A 19,150-nucleotide genomic window follows, 5' to 3' on the forward strand; every position below is an offset into this window, starting at 1 on the left:
TATAAAGGATTGATTGCGCATATATAATCCTTTAGACATAAACCGTTGACCAAGACTGGGACTAGGATTGGATCCAGCCACACCTAAACTCCTCTCTGAGAAGTTTAGAAAGCAAGGGGGTCCTTTCTGAACCTCATGACTCAACGGGAGGGTCTCCCTGACAGTAATGTCTGACCCTGTCCTCTATGCAGTAAATAATCAAGTGTACCTTGCCATCGAATCTTGTTCACTGTCGCATTTTCCATTGAACTTTGTTAATTCACGCTTTAACTCACTGTTTTCTATAAATAAAGTATTGTTGCTTCTCTTACGAGTGAAGTGCAGTCTCACTCCATCCGCAACACTGCAATAACCAGCAATGAGAGGTAATTTGCTCTTTCTTAACACTCACAGCCAGTAATTGCAGCTGCTTCTCACTTCCTTGCTTCTGAAGGACTCAGCTGCTCTCTGAGAACTTTGAGAAACATTGGTCTTAATGAATAGAAAAATTGAGAATGAGAGGGCTGTGAGATACAGCAAGAAAGGTAACCAAGGAAAAGCAAGCTCTCCCATTTTATTTTGCAGCCTTGCTTACACTCAACATTATAATCTTTGCTCCTGTACTTCCAAATATGCATTTTGCACATGTTCACTGAGGTGTAACTTGCTCTGCCATTCAGATTTGCTCTAAATTGGCCTTCGTACACAAAGAATGCTTCTTGCGTAACCTTAGCACTATCTCTCAACCAGTGACTTCTGCACCAATGAAAATACTCAAGCAATTGCTCTGTAGCTGTCAAATGTATTCCCAAGAGAATCCACTCCCCAAGAGAGAAAGATGACGATTTTCAGTGACATTTTGTGCTAAGCACTGAACAGTCACTGAAAAGGAAGCCTGCTCACCCCTTTCCTTAGCCCTTACCCTTCCATTGCTGTCCTTCAAGTCGTCATCACTCAGAAGGCAAGGGCTCATGATATGATCTATCTCCTCGGCCTGGCTGAGTGGGAGGCCTGTTAATGGTGGCACAGGTTCACATAAATGTCCAGCAGACTTCACGCCACCACCAACATGATGCTGGAGAACTGGCAAGACGGGTTCCAGAGTCTGGAGCTCTGATAAGACATGGATATAGATTGTGTATGAGAACAGCAAGGAACATATCACCTCTCCAAACAGATGGGGTGCTACCATATTACACTGGCAGCAGAAATTACATTAGTCTGTTGACCATCAGACTCAAACCTACTGCATGATAAAGGCCTTAGCCCTTGGCTTCTAGTGAGCAGCTGTGTTTGATAGAGAAGAGCAGAGAGATGGAGATTGCCCTTGCCAAAAAGATTCTTATCTGTTCCTATCCATTTTGATTCTAGTAACCATCCTCTTTTTCCCAGTAACTAGAAGAACTGGTTTTTAATAGCTATATGCCTTCGTAGAGGTAAGCATCAACATTTCCTCCTCTTTGCTGGAATATTTTAGAGGGCATTTAAAGAAAAGCTTAGGATTGCTAGAGTGATACCAAAACCAGAATTGTGTTCTTGAAGTTAGAGAATTCATTTTCCCCGAAGGAGTTTCATTCTAAATTGTAACAGATCAGCCCACTTTCTGGGCAGCCTGACTAAAGGCTGATTTTCTTGATGGGAATACCATGGTGCAGCTCATTCTGAAATACTCTCCAACAGAGCTGTTAAAACTCAGAGCACTAATCATTCCTTACATGGCTTCACAGATTATAAAATCATGTGATAGCCAAGCAGTAAAAAAGGAATAACTTTCTTAAACCTGGATTTTTTTTCCCTGTGGAATGGTCAGGTCAATAATAAAAGAGAGAGAGATGGTTTAACGATATAGCTCATTTCTAGCCCAGAATGTGTCCAGCAAAAACGTCACCTTACTTAGCAATACTTCTCCCCAGTTGCATTCAGCATCCTAGCTGCATATCAGCAGTAAAGCAATCATTCCTATGGGGCATGCCCATAATTTGGCAGAACTAACACTGAGCTGAGGGACCAGTGGATCTTATCCCTTTTTCTGCATCAGCAAAATTATTTGTTAAATTCTCATCTCTCCTATCGCTACAAACCCACAGATGGCAAAGGGACAGCAATGGTGTCATTGAGGTTTTCAACTTAAAAGTATTGGCTGACACAGATGCACCAGGCACTGCATTTTGTCTTGCAGAACTCTTATTGCTAGTGATAATGCAAGGCAGAGAGGGGGGAGAAGCCAGTAGGCATCTCCTACCCCAGCCTCAGTTTGCAATACTGACATATGCAGATAGAGTAGGGGAAGAGATTTGTAATCATAAACGTAGCATATGTGGTTTGAGGTAAATGAGTTGCAAAAAGGGAACCTCAGTTCATTACTCAGCATTTAATTTAGGCTTGTGCTTTAAGAGGATGGAAAGCTCAGATCCTGCATAAGCTGGATCCTTTTTTAAGTCTTTTTCTCTGTAAATAGAAAATTCACAAGGACTTCCTATCACACAAGGTTTCGCTATTTCTCCCAGTGCAAAAATAGGCAACGTTGAATCTACTTCAGATCTCAAAGGGTTCGATTCAGAAACTGCTCCAAGGGAAGGTTTTCTCCTTCAAGTGTAGGAGGAAGGAGTGGGAACTTTTCTCATTTCATGCGAAATGCCCCATTTTTCTCTAATCTTTGTGACATTACAGAGCATGCAGGGAGATAAAAGGTATGAGCATGAGGTAGAAGAACTTTTTCTTTTCCTGCTGTGGATTTCCCAGGCCCCACGGTACCCCTCCAGCTCCTGCCATTCATAACCCCATGCTGGAGTCATTTTCACGGGATCACCAGAGCACACTTCCCAGTGACTGAGCTCTGGGGGTGCTGTCTGAGCACATCAAGGAATTGAAAAAATGTTACAGGATGGTTTTCAACTGAACTTTCACAGTGCCACCCATGGGTCAGGATTCCTATGGTCATTTTAGGACAGCCATGCCCTGTACCTACCTAGATGTTTAAGGGTCTTCTCTTTACTTCTGCTGCCTGATCTTGGCCTTAAGAAAATTGAGGATAAAAGAATATATGAGGAGTTAGAAAGAGAAGGGGGGGTTAGCATTAAAGGAGGCAAACTTTCTTAGCATGGTCATTCTGATGAAGGAGGAAACGCAGCCCATAAAACCAAGAATATGCAAAGCTGATTAATTGCCATTAAACTTTCAGTTGCTGCCGTCACACGGAGCTCATCAAGCTCCAGCTGAAACACAGGAGTCATTCTTCAGTTTGGGCCTTAACTATCCAATTCTGCTGTCTCTCATTTTGGAGCTAAGTGGCTCTCACTGTTACAGACATCCTTTCTGAATCAGCAAGAGATGTTAAGCCAGTCATAAGTCTGTATTGAGGGCAGCTACCTTTATACTGCTGCAGAAGCCTAACTTTGCGTGGTCATGACTTCAACTGATGACAGTGTCTTGTTACACATGGCAATACCACTGCTGTCTCCTGAGAATATTACACCTCCCTGCTTTTTCAAGAAGAAAAAGGGTTTTTCCAACTCAACTGGTAGGTAAATATATTCAGATTGCACTTTAAAAGCCATGCTGAAGCTTTTAAATTGGGACTATATTTCTATGACTCCTTATTTATTGTTATAACTATGGTAAGGTTGACAGCTAGAGTTCTCCACGCGTATCCAAGCAAATATCTTTCCATCAGTTACAGTCCTATAATTGTTCTCTAGCACCTTGCCCCCTTTGATCTTAAAACCATATGTAAATATTAAACATCTATAGGATTATACATCTATAAACTGAGATTTATCTGGACTCTCATTTCACAGTGAAGGCCCAGACACAAAGAAGTTACAACTGACATTTACAGAAGCAGCATCTGAATTTGCAGACAGCTCTACAATAGCCAGTATTTGCCCTAACATATTCTTGCAGGTACAGAAATTGGCAGTCAAAGATCACACACAAAACCAGATGCTGTGTTCAGATCCATGCAACACAGTTCCCAAATGGCACCACAAAGATTACAGAATGAATTGGTATCAGAGTCCAGCAGAGGACCTGCTTTTAAGGTCCTCTTAAGTCCTGCCTCCTCCTCCTCCCCCCGCCATCCCTGCTCTTAGAGTGTATGATGCTAGTTTTGCCATTGTGCTGGAACATCATAGATATGCAAAATGGTGAATGCACAGAAGTTTGCACAAATATATTGGAGAGCTGACTGTGGAAAGTAACCTCATGAGACGAGAAGTGCAAGGTGAACTACATATTGGAGAAGCAGACACCTTAGCTTACCTCATCTCCACGGCCTTTTGGAAAACCAGGTGCTGAGAGCTTGGGAGAGGCACTGCAGCACTGCCAGGATCCTCATCAGATGGTGTCGCTGACTTGGGGATAGGAGGAATCAAAGCCATTCCCAGTGACTTCTTCTTCCCATCCCCACCACTGCAATACCAGGGCAGCAGGGAAGCCTGGAAATAGTAGAATGCTGTGCTCAGCTCAAGCATCCAGCCTTCTCCCTTTGATGCCACAAGAAGTTTAGCCATGCTCTTAGCTAGGACTTGGCAGGAAAAGAAAAGTCAAACTGATGGAGCAGCTTGGCCTAAGATGGGCAATGGAAAGGGAAATGGTGAGTGAGAGACCATGTCGCACGCTGTTGCCAGCTCTCTCCCCTTGCTCACCTCTCTGGCAGTGGCTGCATTCCCACCTGGCATCCATCTGCTTGGCATAATGATGTTCTGGGATGCCGTTGCCTCTATTAGCCTTTCTGGTGTTACGGGAATGGGTTTAGACCACTATCGTCTCCCTGTCCCTAAAGCACCTACCAGCCATTGCTGAACTCCATCCAAGTCCCCACAAAGCCATTTTGCACACTGACAAAACCTGCTTTTCTCAAGCCCATAATTTTTTCTGCTTCGCCCTTCCTACAGTCTCCCACCAGCCTTTTGGCCCAGATGCTAATGTGTTCTCTGGATGCTCAGTGCTCTCCAGCTCCCACACAATTCATCATCTCAGGCTCACTGTCATTTATTAAGTTCAGCAAAGCTCCCTACCCTGCTGCTCTGTGTAAGGTCTCTCTGCCTGCTGAAACTACTTCAGACTCCCCATGCCATGGCTAGGAAGGAGGATGGAGGGAGCAGGGGCAGACGCACACCCTTCCTTAGTATCCCATCGTTCTTGTCACAGCTAAAGAGCCAAATCAGGACCTGTTCAAACTCCAGTAAAACCAACAAAGTTCAGCAGAGCTCCCTACCCTGCTGCTCTGTGTAAGGTCTCTCTGCCTGCTGAAACTACTTCAGACTCCCCATGCCATGGCTAGGAAGGAGGATGGAGGGAGCAGGGGCAGACGCACACCCTTCCTTAGTATCCCATCGTTCTTGTCACAGCTAAAGAGCCAAATCAGGACCTGTTCAAACTCCAGTAAAACCAACAGAGTTAATGTCAGGGATACATTTGGCCCTGTATCTGCAAGGCTGAAATCAAGTACGTTAGGCTTTTATTGCTTATCCTGTTTACAAAAGCTGTTATTCATCTGCCTTCTCCTGCCCAACAAGGTAAAACCAAAACTGCAGTTTCTGTCCCTCCTGCAAAGGCGATCCAGTGGATGGTGTCTGGACTCCATTCCCCATGGCCAGAATTGCCAGTTCTCATCACTTACCCCTGGGCAGACCCACGGAAGAGGATAAAGCTGCACAGTGGCTGCTGAACTCTAGAAATATTAGAGATAACTGTGCAGAAGGACATGGCTGTACAACTCAAAAGCTGAGACAACCTGAAGTTGAGTTTGCAGGACTACCTGCTCCAGCAAACATCTTTTTCCATCTAAACCAGACAGAGCTGATATAAAAAGCCACCAAGACACTGGTGTGTCTTCAACAGTAACCGCAATGTACAGATGGTTCACAGATACATGTATTTTACTAACTGTAGAAGGATATGCTTGACCAGGCTAGACACATTTAGTTGCTCTGACTGGTTGCTGGTGTTTTCTCAGTCATAAAACACAGCAGGAGCCACTAGAGAGCACAGAAAATATTTAAAGTCCTCTTCTCCTATTGATATATGCTGAGGACATAAAGTCTGCAGTACGCATGTTGCAAAGACAGCCTGAAGGGCAATGTCCAGCTGAGCTCTTCCCTGGCTCAACTGCTTCCCTGGGTTTACACCACAGGGAAAGAGGATGTCAGAGCTCTGCCTACAGGAAATAAACTGAGGATCCACCACACGTGATTCGGCTTGGTTTCCTTACTTTATATCCTTTTCCCTCTGACATCAGCTCCTTGTCATCCCCATCACTGTCATCACAGCCTGTGCTGTTTTCCCCATGCTCCTGCTCTCCGTTGCTCATCCTGCTGGGCTCTGAGGAAGGAAGGCTGTCCTGGATGGGAGGCATGGGCTTGGAGGTTGTCAGGAGCCTCTGGGAAGCTGATGTGGAAACTGCTGGCTTCAGGGTAACCCCCTTAGGGTCACTGCAGTCAGTCAGGCCTGCAAAGTGGAGACACAAAGCACAATAGAAGCAGCACTGCAAAACTAAAGCACCTGAAGCTAGAGATTTCATTGGACAGATTTCTTGGAAACTTCTAAATAACTGCACAGGGCAACATGCTCATGCTGGCAGCCACTTGAAGCAGGCCAGTGGACAACACTTACCCACTTCCACAAAGCCACCAGAGGAACACCCTGGTCCTCTGGGCTCCCATCACACAACAGAGAGGCCACGGACCTGTACTTACCCAGAATAAGTCACCTGCACATACATTCTCCTGCTCCTCTCCTTGCCCCACAGTTGTACACCCCTACAGCAACAGGAGGGCTATGCAGGGGACTGAAAGCAGGGAAGGTTATTGCAGGGGGGCACACGCAGGGGAGAACTGTTCACTGGGAATGTGCACTAGCTCTCGCTGGGAAAAGACCCTTCTTCCTGCAGGAGAGCAGGCAGGCTCCCGCCTTACCTTTCTGTGAGGCTAACAGACCCTCAGACATCCTCCCCGTCTTCGGCTTGTCCTCGATCTGAATGGTTTCCAGGGCAGCGCTGCTCACCTCCCTCTCTCGGAGGTCCTGGGTCAAGGCTTGGTGAGAAAGGTGGGAGAGTTCACCTCCACCCGCAGTGCTGAGGTCGTGCACACTAGCCTCGCTGACCCAGCCATCCAGGGGAGAGATGGTCCTTGGGTATCGAGGTTTCCCAACTCCAACCCCATGCCATGAACTGGGATGCTTCTTCATCTGGGTTGTTAATATGGACTGAAAAGAGGCTGTAGATCAGGTAAAAGGCAAGAAGTGAGTTAGTTGACGTCATACCTTTACAATTAACCCATCTAATTAGTGAGGCATTCAAGGGTTTTTTAATCATTCAGAAGATCAGTTTGTTTTTATTTTTCATAAAACTAGCATCAGTTTAATTCTTCTGAACAGCACTGAGCTAGCAAGCCAGGAGAGAGAGGTTGAAGGCCCCACTGGTAAGAGGGGAAAAAAGATTCCCATTTCAGGACTTGGCTTCTGTGAAGACTACCAGTAAAGACCCACACAGTGCTACTGGTATATCTGGAAAGCAGAAAGACATCTCAGCAAGCAGGCAGACCTTGCCAGTGTTTCTACAGCACCATCCCATCCTCAAGGTCAGATCTGATGGGCAAGCAGAGGAAGAACTGGGAATTTAGCTATGGCAAGACCACATATTGATAGCAAGGATAGAAACAGAATTCACATCTCATTACCATGCCCGATTTATGGCCAGTTGGGCCACAGTCCCTGTCCTGGCTGGCAGTGGTAGTGATTTGGCTACTGTTGATAAAGGAGAAAGCATAATGAACTAATGATAGAGAGATGTGATGCCATGCGCACCACTGGAGGAGGACAGGATCATCTGCAGCTCTGTGTCAGCCATCTACTCTGACACAGAGCCAGCACATGAGGACTGACCTCCAAGGACAATTTCTCCTTGAAATCAGGTGGGTTTTTTTCATTTGGCTGAGGCCACCATTTTCCAAGGACAATTTCTCCCTGAAATCAGGTTTTTTTCATTTGGCTGAGGCCACCATTGCATATTCAACCCCCTTCCATCCTCACCTTCGTCTTCAGTGGTCCAGCTGCTGCCACAAAACTGCAAGTTTGAATCAATGCTTCCGCCTCGCAGAGCTGTGTATCTGGGTTTGAATCTGTGAACACTCCCACAGTAGACAGCAACTGGGCTACGGTACTTAGCTTGAAAATAAGTACAAATTCACAGCATGTAATACAGTGACAAAAAACCAGACACCTCCACAGAAGACTAACACACCAGTAGTGACCTGCAGTCCTGGCCTCTGCAACGGTCTGAACTCATGCTGTTCTGCCTGGTGAGGTGCTTGCATTCCAGCACTATGACAGCTGAACGTTCTACAAATTTGCATGTGTTTTGCTAGTTGCCCATCCACGACTACAGGATTCCTTTCCTCCCCTTTCACAGGGTAGGCAACCCACAATGGTATCTAGATTTGACAATGTCTAGTAAGTAGATGCTTTCCAAAGCTAGTTTGAAAGTCCTCTGTTTCTGTAATTCCCACTCAATTTTGGGTTGGATTTTGCTGGGTTTTTATTTCTCTTTACAACAAAGTAAGTATGAGGACACAAACAATTAATCACCAGGTGTTATAACTAAACGAAGGTTTTCACTCTGCATTAGATGTCCCCGATATTCAGTGGGCTTATTTAATTACTGTATCTGTAGGATGAAAATTGTCCATCCAAACATTCTCCTTTGTTCTGCTTCACTGTTACATGGGTTTATTCCCTGCTTTCTTTACTGCAGAGACATCCAAAACCAAGAAAAACATGGCCTGGCTCAAAAAATTTTGGATCTTGGCTGTTCCTGAAAATTCAAAGTTATACACAGCGTGTTTCCCTGCCCCTTATCCTGGCCAATATCTTCCCCACTACCCAGCCTCTAAGGCTGGGCTCTCACTTGTACAGCTGCTGCACTTGCCAGCATCTCCGGAGTCTCGTGATCAGTGCTTTGAATGCAGTTTTTGTACACGCTCTGCCTCCCTGAGCCGAGCAGCATTCCTGGGCACCGGCACTGCTGCTGCAGGTGAACATCCTCCAGGCAAAGGCTGCAGGAATGGGATTGCAACAAGCCTTGGCCGAAGAAATCTCCAGGCTGCTGCAGCCCTTTACCTGCTGCAAAATTATCTTGCGTTGCCATGGCGGGGGGGGAGGCGATGGGGTCTTTGCAGATGAGAGTCTACTCGATATGCTGCTGGTCGCTGGGCCTGATACCGCTGCCAGTGGGTTCCCCTGCAGCATCAGGAGCCTACATGGAAAAATAACACTGCTAGTGCAAGTGACAGTGACCGATCCCTGGCACTGCCCTGCCTGCAGGGGTTCCTGCGTATGAAACTGCTCAAGTCAGGTGGTGTTAAAACAACATAAAAATATATCCAAGTTATGCATTTTCCACATTCTGTCAAAATCATGGCCATAAAGTCCAAATGCTGGAGGAAGACTGCTGTCGGCACAATGGGGGAAACATAACTCCACCCCAGCAGCTGCTCTCCCCATGGCTGTATGAGCATGGCAGCAGAGGCAAGTCTCTCACTGCACCCACTACTGTTGGACCCAATGCAGCGCGTTGGAGTTGTTCCCACAGAGCTCAGCACTGCTGCTGCAGCAGGAGCATCATTTCACACAGGTGATAACAAAGAGCTGTAAAGCCACACTGGACTTGCCCCAAGAACAACCGAAAAAATAGGAGGTTCCTTAAATGTATTAGCCCATTTCTTATGGCCTAAGTGAGAGGTAAGAGGAGATTTTGCAGAGCATACCTTAGGATAAGAGGTCAGGATGGTAAGCCAGCAGTAAAATTCCTATAAATGTCAGTAAGTACAGAAGGATGCCAATGTGAACTGCTTTTGAAAATCCACTCATAGGTGCCTCTAAAGCTCTGCAAACGGAACGACTATCACATGGTAGCTAAGTGCAGCCAGAAGGATCAATCACAGACACAGTTCACTCAGTTAAATTATTACAGAAGGAAAAATGCCTCTGCACTCGATGGAAGAAGCAAAGGCAGGTCCCTATTAATGTGTTCTGTAAGCTTAAAACAAATAACAAAGAATGCCTGTACAAGGACTTTAGGTACCCTACTATCAATCAAACTTACAATCAGATAAAATGGTATCCTCAAGCAAATTTCAATAGAAATTGTTCATATCGCAGCAAGGCCATGTACTGCTCCACCCCCTGCCCAAGAGATTTAACTCTGCTCAAAAGCTGTCATCTGGAGTAAAGCAAGTGATTTCAGAAAGGCTGGAGTTAGCTGAGACAGTTAACCCACTTCTGGCTTTCACCCTTTTTGTTAGTCTAGGTGAATTCACAGAGACAACTTCAGGTCAAGGAATGAAGGTGCTTAGAGGGTTTTTAGAGCCTAATTCCCATTACTTTCAATGAAAGGCAGGCACTAAATACCCTTAAAAATACAAATGTAGGTCTATTTGGACTGTGTACTTTAAAACAAGGAATGGAGGTATCATTGTGAGTGGGACTGGGGCATAAAGCAGGGTACAAGGTATATTTTCTTTAGTCTCATTGCATAGGATGAATATCTAAAAAATACACCAGTGGCAATTTTGGCTGGTTAAGATCACTTCCTAAATGAAGCTGAGCATGCCCCATTGCTTAAGGTATTAAAAATATCCAAGAGAAAGCAGTAAGTACCAGAAATGAGTGTATCCTGTAGCTAGAATAGAAGGCTGCCTCTGCCACTGACTTACCCAGTAACACAAAGCCAGGCTTTCCATGCCTCAAGTTTGTTCCTCTGCCAGGCTGTCCTACCTAAATGCTAGCACGCTATAAAGTAAAATTAGGAAGGGCATTACTTATAGCACCTCCATGGCCCCCAAAGCCTTCATTGCCTAAATTCAGGGCACAGTTCCTAATTCAGGCCAGCTACACGATACGGAAAACCCCAAATGTACAGCTATGTAGGGCCACCCCTTTCTCCCTTGCACTGAAACCACTGTAACTGGAATGATAATGGCAGAGCAATTTGCCTGCAGCCTGGGGAAAGTGCGGGGTGTGCAGGATTCATCTTCTGCCACTGCTGATAGGAGCATGGAAAACAAGCTGGTGCCATTCTCTGTACAGAGAACAGTAGCAGTGGTTCACTGCTGAGTGAAAAAAAGTGTTAGAAAATGGCTTTCTGAAGAGGAAAAAATGGAACACAGCTGCATTTGAACAGCTCCAGGCCCTGGTGATGTTTCAGTAGACAGTAACTGGTACTCCTTGTCATCCTTCTGCTGGGTTAATCAAAAGGAAATGCATCCTCTGGGATTTTCAGCTTCCTTGGATCATTAGCACCCAGTAAATGAAAACAGAGATTATTTAATGCTATCATTACTTTCTTTCCCAACTAACAAGCTATTTCTCTGGTGGCTTCCCAGCACAGCAAACATACAGTATCGTTATGTGAAACATGCCGATGCCAACAACCCTACAGAGCCCGTCAGGATTGGAGCCGCTGTGGAGGTTGAACCCAATAGCTCACCAGCCAGAGGCTTGTTGTGAGGATAAAATGAAATTGGAGTGATGACAGCTGTTTGGGTTTTTTTTGGCCGGTGGATTTCAGCTTACAGGGCCATAATGCATCTGTAGCATGAAGTTTTTATGTAGAGTAAAAAGCCATCACCCAGTGGAACCGGGCAGTTTCCCCAAGCCTGTGGGAGAATCATGAGGCAGATCCCTGTGCTACTAATTGCATCTCTCCCCACTTTTCTAAGTTCTTGGTGTCAAAGCCACTTAGGTTAGACACACAGCTCACAAGAAGTGCTCCTGTATCTTTCTGCACAACGATCCAAGCGAGTTTACACATCCAAAATCTGTTTTCTATTACTGTTGAACTTACTGTTTTGAGGAATTTCTGAACCAGCAAACTTGCTTCCTCCAATATTTACTGTGCATGGCAAGGAGCACAGACAAAAGATGTAACGTGAAAAGCATCAGCCACATGATGCTCTTTTTACAAGTTCTGCCCTCAGCTTTCATTTGGAAGATCTTAAAAGTTCAATGCCCCTATCAAAAGCTCCTGCAATGGCTGTTTCTCAGCAGAGCAGGGCTGCTCAACCATGAAACAAGAGTTACCGCAAGCAGCAGCTTACCCAGGGCAGCAAATCAAGAGTTAGGAATAAGCTGATCTGAATGCCAAACCTCATTAGCTCCTTCAAAAAGCACTTGAACAATCCCTCATTCCAGCTCTAATGAGGTGTTGTGCTGGACACCACGGTTATTTGAGTACCGTACACAAGTTTGCTCCCACTGAGCACTGTGACGGTCTCCATTGGAGCTGTGGCCAAGGGCGGTTGTTCCCAAAAGGTGGGTGATCGATTGCTCTGTGGGCTCCTGTGACTGCCGGACACAATGAGACGAGAAGGAGCCAAGTACACTGACACACCTTTGCCTTGAGCATAACCCAGCCTCGACCAAAAGTGTTGAAAAGTTTCCCCTCCTGACCGAGGCACTTTGAAGACGACCCTGAAACTGCGAGATCCTGAGCCCATGCACGGGTTTGCAGAGCACCTCATGCAGAGAGATCCTCACCCTGAGGGGCCTCCAGGTACTAATGCTGTATGAACATAAATTAGCTGACAGGAGTAATGCTGCAGGGGCTAACGCTAGAAAAAGCACGCAATATAGAATCATAGAATCATAGAATCATTGAGAGCGCTAGAAAAAGCATGCAATATCAGCTACTGCTTCTCTTCTGAGAGCAGGTCTTCATGGCACATAGGATTTCTGCTATGAAGGACTCTAGGAAAGGCTCTAGATGCTGAACACTCAAGGCTTGGGTACAGAAGCAGTCACAGTTCAGCACCTTGAACTGATATATTCTCAAATTAAGTTCAACCAGTGGCCCATGTCTTGAAATGTTAGGCCAGCTGTCTGTCAGCTCATGTCAGCTTACGTTTCTTGTAAAAGCATTTTCCTTAGAAATATCAGGCTCATCTTCCTCGGTACCTTCCTCTCAGCTGCCTAGGGGAGAGGGGTCTCCCACCCCATACTCCTGTGTGAAGCCATCCCAGAGGGCTACTAAAATATGTTCCCTGGCCAGTAGTTTTCTCCTGGTAGGGCCCTGCATACTGTTCCACACATCTTTCATAAAGGCACAAACCAACTCCAAGCACTCTGACTAGAGCAGGTTTCCACAAACAGCTGCATAAATCCAAGATAACTCCAAGTGAGCATCCTGAGGGCTCTGTGCTGTTCCTGTGTAATCATCAGGCAGGGAAATTCTCAATGATCTGAAGTGATTTCATTCAGCTGCAACATGGGATCCGAGTTTGGTATTGAAATTTTTCATTATGAGTAACAAGCATTGGGAGCACGAGGTGCAGGGCTGACATGCAAAAGCAGGAGCATATTCTCTAACGAGACCAGTTTAATTGTCCATTTTATTACTCTTATATCTATTCCACTAAAGTCCCAGTACTGTTCTTAGTGCTGTATGAACCTTGAAGTACAACATTTCCCACTGCTCAGAATTTATTCCCAGGTCTTTACAGTATTTAAGCACCTCTATCTTGTTCAGGGCCTAAGTTCACCATTGAAGCATCACTGAAATATTTAAAACCTCCAGTCACCTAACCTACAAGGTATCACCTAACTCCACAGGCATTTAAATCTCTAGAGTGCCCAAGTGTCCATGGGCTGATGCGTGCTAAACACAGGGGCTGTCTTGCATTTGACCTGCTGCTCAGAGCCCCACACCGTGGTGCCCAGAGGACCCAATGCAGGATCTTCAGTCAAGGCGGACAAATGCCTATTTTCCAATACCTACCAGCTGGCAACATCTACCTTGGGTGAGCTGGAGGCCACTAAGAGGTAAAGGAGTAAAAGGCTGTCTCTGCAACAAACGTCAATGCTTACAGGGAGGGGAACAAAAAAGAGCTGCCAGATATGAACACACAACACAGTAGAGCTGGCTGACGAAACCTTGCAATGGTTTGGCTCACTGACCTGACAGAAAACACCATGTTTCCCAACTTCCATCACTTCCAACGTCCGAAAATGAACAAAGCCGAAGAACTGGCATGAAAAGTGGAAGACTGCAGAAGCAGGGCTAGCTCTGCTGCCGATTCATTGCCTGGCCTGCAGAGAAATAGAAATATAAATCTTAAGGCCAGAAATATAAATCTTAAGGCCAGAAAAAAGTTAGAACATATAAATGTGACCTCTGCAGGCCACAGATTTTTAATAAGTCAACTTTACTTTCTTACAGGTCAATATCTCCAACTGAAAAATGCAAATGGTGCTTGGAAACTTTGCAAAGCTCTCAAAGGCCCTGGGGTGACGTGTATTACGCAAATACAAATGGTTACCATTGTCATTACAGCAGCGGTCTCTGCAGCAGAGCCCCAGCTTGCTAAATTGCTAGGGGTGAGGGAGCATGGATATTACCAGGAAGAAAGGGAATGAAAAAAAAGTGCAGCAAAGGCATTCCCTCTGGTGAGAGAAAGAGAGAAACAGAGGGAGAAAGTAACCAGCAAACACCTCTGATAATGAGCAGAGTCCCCGTATCTCAATCCTTCAGAGTTCAGTTTGTCCTCCTTCTGCTGCTGTGGCAGGCTGGCATCTCCGCATCCCAGAAAGAATTCAGGTTGTATTAGACTGTGGATCTTCCCTCCTCATCCTCCTACATCTTTCCGAGTTCAAATTTTCAGAGAGTCATACTTTTAGTAATAAACCCCTGTGAAAACAGAGGCTAACCTGGAGGCAAGTTTGTTCGTCAGAGTGATATTGCTTTGGGACTAGACATTTACATATCAGAGAGCCTTTGAGCTCCCTAAAGTTTGCTTCTCCTCTCTTTGCTTGGAGTAAAATGATTCCACCTGTCCCCCACATCCTTTGCAGTGAGGTGCCAAGGTTAAACTTAGCAAAACACAGCAATTTAAACCATTGGCAAGAGCAGACTTATTACCATCCTGCAGGCGTGAACTGTCACCCCCAGGAGCCATGTAACACTGACCTAAACCTCGGTAGGGGCCGATTCAGAAAGTTGATTTGAGTTCGACCTTCCTTGATTCTACCTGGAAAATAACAGTGTGAGCCCAGGAAGGACCAAAGGTGCAATTTTTGCTTTTTGGCCCCAGTCAGAGCAAGGGGAGTTTGAGCAGGAGCTGAGCAGGGACTTGGCCGTTTGCCCACACACAGCAGCAAAGGGAGCCCCAGGAGCCCGACGGCAGCACCTGATACAAGGTGGGAGCTCTCGCTCTGCCTCCAGTGGCAGAGGCCAGGCTGTCGCTCTTCTTATGAAGAGGAACTTTTCTGTCAACAAACCAGCCTGTCTGCTCTGCAGCTCCCGCCTGTCCTCCTCTCCCCTCCTTCCATCTGCCACCCCCAGCATTGCTTTTCTTCCACACCTCCCAGGACTGTGTCTCTTTTAAATGACACCCAAACTCTCCGGCACACAGAACTTTCCTCAAACCAGCCTGTCTGCTCTGCAGCTCCCGCCTGTCCTCCTCTCCCCTCCTTCCATCTGCCACCCCCAGCATTGCTTTTCTTCCACACCTCCCAGGACTGTGTCTCTTTTAAATGACACCCAAACTCTCCGGCACACAGCTGGAGTCACCCAGCAGAAGCTTCCCTCGTGTGGCTTTAAGACTTTTCGAAACACCTTTTTGAAAAGAGAAAAATAAAAGGAAAAATCATCAAATCTTTCTCCCAGATTTTATTGCCTTCTGAGAGAGACGCTTGCACCAAGCAACCTCCACCAGAGCACAGAAAAAGCAACCCCTCTGCTCGGCTCCTGCCAGCCCCTGCTGGAGCACCACCTTGCTAAGAAAGCAACAGCACACGAGACAGGGCTATCCACCAACCTCCTTCACAAACATGTATGTCCTTCACTTTGGAAATCTAGCTCCACGTTGTTAAGCTTGTAATCCCCCCAGGAGCTGTAAAGCCCTGCTGTGGGTTGCCTCCCACAAGGGAACGAGGATTTCTTCTGCTCCAGACCCTGTGTTTCCAAAACTGGAAGCAGGGGTGGCCATTTGTCAAGCTGGACCCCTTCTCCAGGAGGACAGCAGGCTCCCCCTTCCAGGTGTACGAGCTTAGCAAGCAGTGTCACATACCAGGAATAAACAAGGCTGCATAGCAACCACTTCTCTGAAGAAATCTTGAGCGTGAGATGCAAGGAATATCTTTTGCCTGCAGGGCTGGCAGGCAGCTCCCTGGGTGCTGCAGCCGCAAGCACCCAAGGGACCTCAGCAGCACCCAGACCTTCAGGCAGGGACACACTATGAACTGCAACGTGCTCCCGATCCCTCCCTGCGGGCTCACGACTGCTGCGTGAGAATCATCCCTAAAGCTGTGCACAACGCGCAAGCAAACAGCAAAGTATGCATCTGCTGGAAACTTATAAAAGGGAGGGGAAAATTTCCACCCCCTTCGCTGCAGGATTTGATGACATCTCTGCATGGTAAATTGCTTAGCTAGGCAGCATGAGCTTGGAGCCCCTCTCAGTTAGATCGGTGTAAATCCATACCAGCCCTACATAAAGCACCACATTCGGGCAAGATTAGGAAAAGAGGAGAACTAATTCCTTCAGCCTGGCCCTCTCCAACATGGCAGGTGCTGCACTCTCCACTAAATGCTGCCAAACTGGAATTCTCCCCCCCCGCCATTACAATTATTTTATACCTCTCCCCTGTGCTGTGGATAATTATGCAATATGCAACACAGAGCAGAAACTTAGTTTTGCTACTGTGTGTGTTTTGTTGTTGTTATGCTAACTCAAAAGCTACTTTCAAATGTAAAAATAATAATAATTTTCATCATTTCCATGTCTAGTCTGGAAATCTTCCATAACAAGGTCATTGCTGGCTGTTTTTACAAACACCCGTGTACACAAGAGAGAAATTTTGTGCAGAGGTGCAAGGGTTCACATGAGGTTCTCTGTTAACCATGAGGAACAGCAGCTCAACCTGTCTTTACAGGTGTCCACATGAGTATTATGAGAAAAGGAATTCAGACACTAAGCAGCAAGTCCCGAGCCATTGTACCCAACCTGCAAGCCAACAGATAAGTGGGAAGGGGTTTTTAGCTGTAAAAATGTGCAATAATTCAGCTCCTACAGGAGAAAAAAACCCACAGAAAACCATCTGCAGAAGTTAGCAATCCTTCTCCAACTAGAAAAGGCAGCACACGCAGCCTGTTGCAATTTGGAGAGGTGACTGTCACCTCACTTGGTAAAAGCAGCAGCAAAGCCAAAGGGAAGCATCTTCCTGTCACTGCCGAGCCACCCCGTTGGTACTGGCGCTGTAGGAGTAAAGGATTCAGCCTTACAATGAGTCACCTTAAACCACGCATTTCTCTCAGCTTCTCCAAGGCTGAGTAATCAGAAATGTGAGAAAATAACCCTATATATCGCAGAATGGCAGAAAATGAGCTGACTGCAGCAAATGGGTCTCCAAATGTGACATCTCCTGCATGAAACAGCAGAATTCTCCCAAAAGGCTTCTCCCTTTCGCTACAAACAAGAGGCAGAGGACTGCCCTCAGACCCCAGCACTGCTTTAGACCTTAGGACACACAAGGAAAATTCTGCCTCAGCCGTGTTGCAGGCTTCAGACAAGATTTAATCTGCTCCAGCTCCTGTCTGCAAAGCAAGCATAGCAGAACTGCTGCTTGTTCACCTTTCTCCGTATTTTCTTTTAAGGCAATAGACCCTTTAAGGTAGGGAATCGTCTCTTCCTACACGTGTGTACATCATCTAACAGAGTTGGTCCAGCCGTCAGCTGGGGACGTTACCATAAAATAGCAGTGGCGGTAGCTCTTCAAAGGACTTTCTCTGATACAGTGTTTGGTTGTTCCCTTTAATTAAGGGGCCAGCAATGAGCTACCAGCTCAGCTCTAGTGAAAAAGTTAAGCTCCTGGGTGTCTCAAAATGAGCAGTTCTACAGGGAAACAGCATTAGCAGCACTGAAAAGCGTGACCCTTGTTAAATCACCAAAAGTGACAAAAGTAGAGTAAAGATGGTCAGCTGGTCAGACTAAGACCACCCAGGAGCATCTAATGTCCAGTCTCAGACCCTGAGCACCTGCTTACACTCTTCTTTTCTTTTGGCTCAGTAATACTGAAGCTGATGGGACAGATTCAACAGAAGAGAAACTTGAAAGCCTACATGCTTAGCCTTAAAAACAGTAAGCCAAAGTTTTATTTCATCCTTTCTAAAAGGAAGAAAAAAAATTGCAGCCATAATCGGGGAACAGAGTACCTTCCCTCATGAGCCTAACGTGTCTGACCCGCTTCACCTCCAGCAGTGTCACCCACATGGCCGTGCTCTTATGTCACCTGCACACCCTGTAATGATGCATTACCTTACATGGGGAACAGGCAGTGTCCATGTGCTCACATGCATCCTGGAAATGAACCTGGTGATGGCTATCACACTGTTCCTTGAGACAGCCACGGGATAAACCTTGCGACGAGGTCAAACCCTCTCTCTCATCCATCCATAGCACCCCAAACACCTCCGCCAGTCCCCCCTGACAGAACAGTCCAATCATCCCTCACAAGTTAACAAAACAAATTGCCTTGAAATCCCCTTTCTCTAGACATGAAGCATGGCCTCTCTATTTCAACAAACACATCTTGGACTTATTTGGCTAAACCTCCGCACTCTGCTTTGAAGCCTCGGGGCACCGCAGGCAGGAGCGCAGGGCTGAGCAGGGCTTTTCCCCCTATCCGCAGCAGGGACAGAAATCATGCCACCTTACAGGCTTGTATCCTGAAATCTGCTCAGCTATTCCTCTCAGCGCGTTTTCTTTCACATGGCATGCTTGCTGAGCAGCACGGCCCTTCGCAGCAGCCTCCTGGCATGCAGACAGCTTCTTTTTTGTTCACAGGAACCTCTGCCGGATTGGGAGCCCTTGGGCTTTCCCCATGGCAACCTCATTTGTGCATTGGGCAAGGGTGATCGATACCACGTGGCATCTGAGCCTGTGAGGGAAACGGCCCAAGTGCACAGAGTAAATGTTAATTAGAGCCCAGCAGACAGGTCTGGAGGCGGTGAGCTTATACAGACCTTTTTAAAATGTTCATTTTTATCAGTCCTGAATTCACAGCGATAGGAAAAAAGAGAAAAAAGCTGGACAGACAACAGGAAGAGGACAGATGCTGCTGTATTTGCCTTTCCCCATCTGCCTCTGTTTTGCCCAGCCCTGGGGAGCATCAAGACCTCC

General features: G+C 46.3%; 1 protein-coding gene across 1 annotated transcript in view; it reads right to left on the minus strand.

The window, feature by feature from the left end:
- FAM179A (family with sequence similarity 179 member A) overlaps nt 1-9,124 on the minus strand; it is a 30,709-nt gene extending 21,585 nt beyond the window's left edge. The window contains exons 1-7 of the mRNA XM_019473717.1: nt 9,097-9,124; nt 8,011-8,145; nt 6,897-7,196; nt 6,194-6,429; nt 4,240-4,415; nt 2,948-2,994; nt 902-1,092 (exon numbers count right to left, since the gene is read on the minus strand). Of these exons, the coding sequence (XP_019329262.1) occupies nt 902-1,092; nt 2,948-2,994; nt 4,240-4,415; nt 6,194-6,429; nt 6,897-7,196; nt 8,011-8,145; nt 9,097-9,124 (1,113 nt within the window). The remainder of the gene's footprint in view (nt 1-901; nt 1,093-2,947; nt 2,995-4,239; nt 4,416-6,193; nt 6,430-6,896; nt 7,197-8,010; nt 8,146-9,096) is intronic.
- Nucleotides 9,125-19,150: the final 10,026 nt, after the last annotated feature.

Source organism: Aptenodytes forsteri, unplaced genomic scaffold (assembly GCF_000699145.1).
Source record: "Aptenodytes forsteri isolate BGI_AS27 unplaced genomic scaffold, ASM69914v1 Scaffold280, whole genome shotgun sequence".
NCBI classification, from domain to species: Eukaryota; Metazoa; Chordata; class Aves; order Sphenisciformes; family Spheniscidae; genus Aptenodytes; species Aptenodytes forsteri.